Source organism: Bidens hawaiensis, unplaced genomic scaffold (genome assembly GCF_021521415.1).
Source record: "Bidens hawaiensis isolate Kalapana, Puna unplaced genomic scaffold, B.hawaiensis_p1.1 tig00002866_1, whole genome shotgun sequence".
Classification (NCBI taxonomy): Eukaryota; Viridiplantae; Streptophyta; class Magnoliopsida; order Asterales; family Asteraceae; genus Bidens; species Bidens hawaiensis.
In genome coordinates this window covers 832,904-838,684 of record NW_027491154.1, presented here as the reverse complement: position 1 = coordinate 838,684, position 5,781 = coordinate 832,904, and the positions used below count along the sequence as shown (strand labels likewise).

Here is a 5,781-nt window from a genome sequence, read left to right as displayed (position 1 = left end):
AAATTATTTAAATAAAAAATGAAATATATACGTCCGGTTCGGTTTTTATGGTATATAATACATGCAAAACCAAAACCGAACCATAAGTACAGTTCTTACAAAAACGTAAGTCCAAACTATCGGTTTTTGTTTCGGTTTGGTGTTTTTGGTTTTTTACGGTTTCGGATTGGTTTTTCAGTTTAATGCACAACCCAGTTGAAAAGTATATATTTTGGAATTTCGGTCTGCCTTTATATACATGTATTTACCTGATATAGGTCTAGCATGTTTGATGCAGATATGTGTGATGCTAATAAATAGTAAGATGTATCATGTATGCTTTGTTGATTAAAATTGGGATGATTACATAGGTGTTGCAAAGGTTATATTGAAAAAGGGAAAAACACAGCTCTTTCGCGATGGAAGTCCGATGGTTTACAGCGGTGCAGTTGATAGTATTGTCGGTAGACCGCCTCCAAAAACTGGTGATGTTGTGTTGGTAGCTGATGGAGCACAAAAGCCAATAGGTTGGGGCTTGTATAATTCTTCCTCTATGTTTTGTGTTAGACTCATGCAGCTAGAGGAGGAAGTGTCAGGGTATGTATGATATAACATGTTATACAATATTATTATTTGAAGAGCAAAATAGATTGTTATTAAAATGTTTAGATTAAATGGTGCAGAGATCCTTCTTGTGCATTGAATGTGGAGAAGCTTCTGGAAACAAGAATCGATGCAGCTGTTAACTTACGTAGGAATTTGGGGCTTCCGTCTGCCAATACGAACACATACCGTCTTGTAAATAGCGAAGGAGATAGGTATTACCTCTTCTTATATGTATATGTGTATATATGTGCATTTTGTGGATTATATATCTTTATGAAAACATGTCAACACACTTTACTAGTTTATAGATTGTCAGGGCTTATAATAGATGTGTTTGGGGATTTAGCTGTGGTCGCCTCGTCAGCAGCTTGGGTTGAAAAATACAAGGAGCATATTAAGAAGTGTATTATTGGACTTGATGTGATTAACAACATAGTTTGGAGGCCATCAACCGAGATACTGAAAGAAGAAGGGTTAGATTTGACTGATCTTGCTCAGGAAGCATCCGGACCCACTGAAAGAGTGAAGATTTCATGACTCTTTAAAGCTTTGTTTTTCAATAAGAGCTATAATTGACTTTTGAGGTCAAACATGTTATAGTATTTCAAGAGCAGTTTTCTTGCTTCATTTTAGGTTGTGGAGAATGGGATATCCTATATGATCTCATTGGATGGTCAAAAGACGGGATTTTATGCTGACCAACGTGAAAACCGTCAATTTTTATCTACATTATGCTATGGTCAAAAAGTACTTGACATGTGCTGCTATACTGGTGGTTTTGCACTAAACGCTGCTTGCGGCCATGCTTTGGATGTAACTGGTAATCTTGAACTTTGTTTTAATAATTGAGGTTATCTATGGTTATTCATTTTGTTACGTGTTTGGCGTACAGGTGTTGATTCATCATCTCCTGCTTTGGAACTAGCTAACCAGAATATTATTCTTAACAATTTGGACCCGGAGAGAATATCATTTGTGAAGCAAGATGCAACCAGTTTCATGAAGAATGCTGCTTCCAGAAATGAAGTATGGGATATAGTAGTATTGGATCCACCTAAGTTAGCGCCTCGAAGGAAGGTATAATACCATATTTTGCTAAGTGACTGGTTGATTGGGATATTATAATATTATGTCTTTTGCTAAATTAGTGGTTGATTCAGGTTCTACAAAGTGCAAGTGGAATGTATAGAAATTTAAACTCATTGGCTATGCGGTTAACAAAACCAGGCGGTTTTTTGATGACTTGCTCGTGTTCAGGGGCGATGACTCAAAGTGGGCAGTTCTTGTCTGTTCTTCAGGTTAGTCTTCTATCATTTCTATTTCACACATTTATGTCATTGATCGTATATTATTAGAGGCTATGTTAGTGTGGTAGCTAATATGTCTTATTGCAGGGTGCTGCTTCAATGGCTGGTAGGAAGATAACATTGGTACGTCACGCTGGTGCAGCCTGTGACCATCCTATTGACCCGTCTTATCCGGAAGGTGCCTACCTTACCAACATTTTGTTGAGAGTAGTTTGAACATTCTTTGGTTATAATTAGTGCTAGCGTCCACAGTAGGCAGGGTGATGGTGTTTAGTGAGTATATGTTTTCCGCTTCGAATATTTGATTTGAAATTATTATTATTATTCAAACAAATATGGCATTCTAAATCCATTTTATTACACTTCTTCAACTAGCGTATCATTTGTTTTTCAAATATTTAATTACAAGCTTAGATGTTACTCTATTTTAAGTTTTTTTAGCAATTTTGCTACTGTCTAGTTCATAGTTTTCTGTTTTACATGATCATGCTGACTAGCAAAAAGAACACAATAAGCAATCCCACACAAGTTACTCATAAAGTAAAGGCTTAAAACAAATATTCCAGTCAGAGATCACCAAAAATGTAAGAATAATATGTTACAATATGCCAGTTGCCACTCGATAAAGCGACTTACTAGTTTCTGTCAAAACATTAATCTCAAAGGAACTGAGACAAAGCCTAAAAAACAGTTGTTACATACACAAGACACCAAACATGCATCCATCCAATCCATTCTGTGCACAAATCAATCAATGGCCACTTGGATTACGGTTCCAAGACAAATAAGACGGATCACCAAGACGCCTGCATCAGATAACAATAACAAATCATATAACATCTATTTACATAATAACAAAAACCATCATTAGCAGCAAAATTACCTCGGCTTAACCAAATATATTAGAGTGAAAGTCACAGCCAATACGAAACACAACCCACCAACTGCAAGATACGCAATCCCAATGAAGTTGTTCTTCCCACCAAGCCAGCTGGAGGTCGAGAGCACAAGTTTCTTCTTCCCATTAAAACTGTAAGTATTATAATTATTTTCCAGAACCACATTTATAGTATCACCTGCTTTTAAATCCACCTCTATCTTCCCAAACAACTTCCTAAAAGTCGGAAGAGCCGCAGTTCTCATCCACACAATAAGATCTTCCTGCTCGCTTAACTATATACAAAGTTCTTGTCATCACCAAGCATATATAAAAGTTTAAATGTTAAAGTTCATTAACAGTTACGAGACTTACTGGTATAGATTCACTGAGACGTGCACCGCCAATAAGAGTTCCATTTTGGAAATTTTTAGGGAACACATCTTTACCAAACTTATGATCTCGGTCACTTTTCCATGAAATGTCTTTCTTTGTTACAGGCAACTCATTGTCATTAGTGGAGAATATAAAAGTGTCATTAAACATACTCCAAGCCACAAGGCCACATGGCACGATTGTGCTGCCGTTTGCAATAGTATCTTCAGGCTTACAGGTGCTTACGTCATTCTCTTTGTTTCGGTTCCTCAATTGCTGATCACTTCGACTCTTAACATACCTGCAAAAAAAAGTAAAAAACTTAACATACCTTCACTAGTAGTAATCGGAATGGAACTTTTATATGTAAATTTTCAAAATTATATACATATACATATATACACAAAATTTCTATATTAAAATTTTCAAATTAGTAATTGGATTGGATTAATAAGTATAATTTTTCAAATATTTGGGGCAGCTAATACCGGCTTTCACGACTACCGATTGCTAAGTCCAATTAACTGAAGTCGAATTGGTCACTCACTCACTGATTACCAATTAATACCGATTATTACAACACTAACCTTCGATGATTCTGATAAAAGTTGTCAAGCTGATAGTAAACATAAATCGGGTGCTTCATATGTTTGGGAACCTAAAATAACATGTATCAGATCTAAACAACTTAAACTTAATTTGGTTAAAAGAGTTGATAATAAGTGGCTTGCTTACAGTTAAGGTTCTGTTACACCTTTTGTCTGCTTGTGACTGTATAAACCGAACCTTATCACTTCTAGATCCAGATGGCGCACAAGCATCATCATACCGATGTACTATTTCAACAACCTGATTAAACATTTGATAATAAATTAGTAAGAAAATATATGTATATGTATATGCATACATACATCACGGGAAGCAAAGAGTGAGGCCAGTCCAATTGGTACGAAGACGATGGTGACAAGCATGAATACGGAAATAACCCATCTGGGTGTAAGAATGGGTTTACACGCTGGCAGTTCTTGTTGTGTAAACCTAGAATCTGAAATAAATTATTGGAAATTAATTAAGTTGTTTTTTAATTATAAAAATGAATGTAATTGAGATAAGGAGAAGATACATTTTGGTCGTTTGGAGAATCTGGTCGGAGGAGGAGGAGGAGATGTGTTTGTGTCCTGGGAAGTGGGATTCATCGGACCCGTTGTTGCATTACTCATAAGTTGAGAAAAGAAACCGTTTCAGTTTGGTCAGATATGATGTTGTTGTTATCTAGTATAGTATTGTTTGATGTTCAGATGTTGAATGATGAAGAAAGGAACCTAGCGTCTGTTTTTTGGGCTTTGGCCGGCAGGCAGTTGCTGTTGGTACCTCCAAAGTGGCTACTGACGCCTCATGTGTTTGTTTCTACTTTATGTGTTAGATTTTTTTAACTCTAAACAAATATAGAATCCCTGGGTAATTTGTACGAGTTGATAAAATGGCAAAAGGTTACCGTCAGCTGGCCTAACTCAGTCGCACGAAGCCCTTAAGCGCTTTCAAGTTATCTTCAATTCCGAAGAAAACTCGCTCGCCCAAAGGCCCACTGGTAGTAAAATTCAGGCGCCCTTAGGATTGATCTGGAGATCACAAAGATCTCAGTTTTTTTTCATTGAGCCACCCATGTACCCTCAAAGTAAGTGAGGATTAAACTTAAGTCTCCATTAAAAAACTCATGCTTCCTACCACTGCACGACATTGATCTACATGAATATGTCCTAAACTATAATTTATCTAAACCACCAAATGGGTTCAAACTTCAAAGAGAGAGATCGAGTAAGGTGAGGCATACAATTAGAGTCATAAGAATTAGGAAAGTGTGTATTGGTTGGCTCGTATGATCAATAATGGTGTTGTGTAACGTTTTCAATCTACTATGAAACTAGGAGTAGGATTAGCTTTGAGTCATGGTTGTATATGTTCATGGGCTAAAGGAGAAGGATAGATTCCGTTTAGTTTGACACTTGTTTACAAATAGGCGAGTGTCATTGCCATTTTGTTGTAACCTGTAGTTCTCATGCATACCCCCATGGGTTAAGCCTTATTTGTTTTTAGCGACCTTAAAATACAAGTTCTTTGTATTACACATTTTAATCTGATTTAGAGCCTTCTTGGTGTTTCCTAACCACCGTGTCATACGAAGAGAGCATAAATGGTGGTACTGCTGTCAAAATGAAAGCACACCAATCTAACAACCGTATATTTATAACGTTTGTACATTTTATCAACTTTTACGTTGAGTTATAAACATTCGTTTTCACCTTATTAATTTAGTGATTGGTGTTTATATAATACAACAATGTTTGCCAGCCATGCTTATTCATAATACAACTTTACTTGTACAGTGAAAGCGTTGGAAAAGAAAGCCAGAAATAATCATTTTAGTAGGAGCTTATACGTTGTAAAAATAAGATGATATAAATACCTAGTAAAACACATACTGCAGGTCTTCTTCCATCAACATCTCTTTCTTTCTGTAAAATGTGTATTATATTTGAGCCATGTTATGCTACCAAGATCGTGTTATTTTGCTAGTTCTAAAATAAGGACATGATTACCGTTGAGATAAGTTAAATGTAAACTATAAAGCTAGAAAAA

The 5,781-nt window shown here is 36.1% G+C and overlaps 1 protein-coding gene and 1 pseudogene across 2 annotated transcripts; one reads left to right on the top strand and one right to left on the bottom strand.

Moving 5' to 3' along the window:
- Positions 1–334: 334 nt before the first annotated feature.
- Positions 335–2,155, top strand: LOC143621416 (uncharacterized; annotated as a pseudogene). Its single transcript, XR_013151514.1, has 7 exons — positions 335–576; positions 663–797; positions 894–1,107; positions 1,195–1,405; positions 1,478–1,662; positions 1,746–1,883; positions 1,980–2,155. The product of XR_013151514.1 is annotated as an uncharacterized LOC143621416 (transcript).
- Positions 2,156–2,465: 310 nt separating this feature from the next.
- LOC143621507 (ALA-interacting subunit 3-like) lies at positions 2,466–4,507 on the bottom strand. The gene is made up of 7 exons (XM_077092915.1): positions 4,268–4,507; positions 4,056–4,189; positions 3,880–3,993; positions 3,732–3,802; positions 3,145–3,445; positions 2,776–3,065; positions 2,466–2,698 (listed from the first exon to the last, which is right to left on the bottom strand). Exons 1-7 carry the CDS (start codon positions 4,362–4,364, stop codon positions 2,644–2,646), a joined length of 1,062 nt encoding a protein of 353 aa, XP_076949030.1. The 5' UTR covers positions 4,365–4,507; the 3' UTR covers positions 2,466–2,643.
- Positions 4,508–5,781: the final 1,274 nt, after the last annotated feature.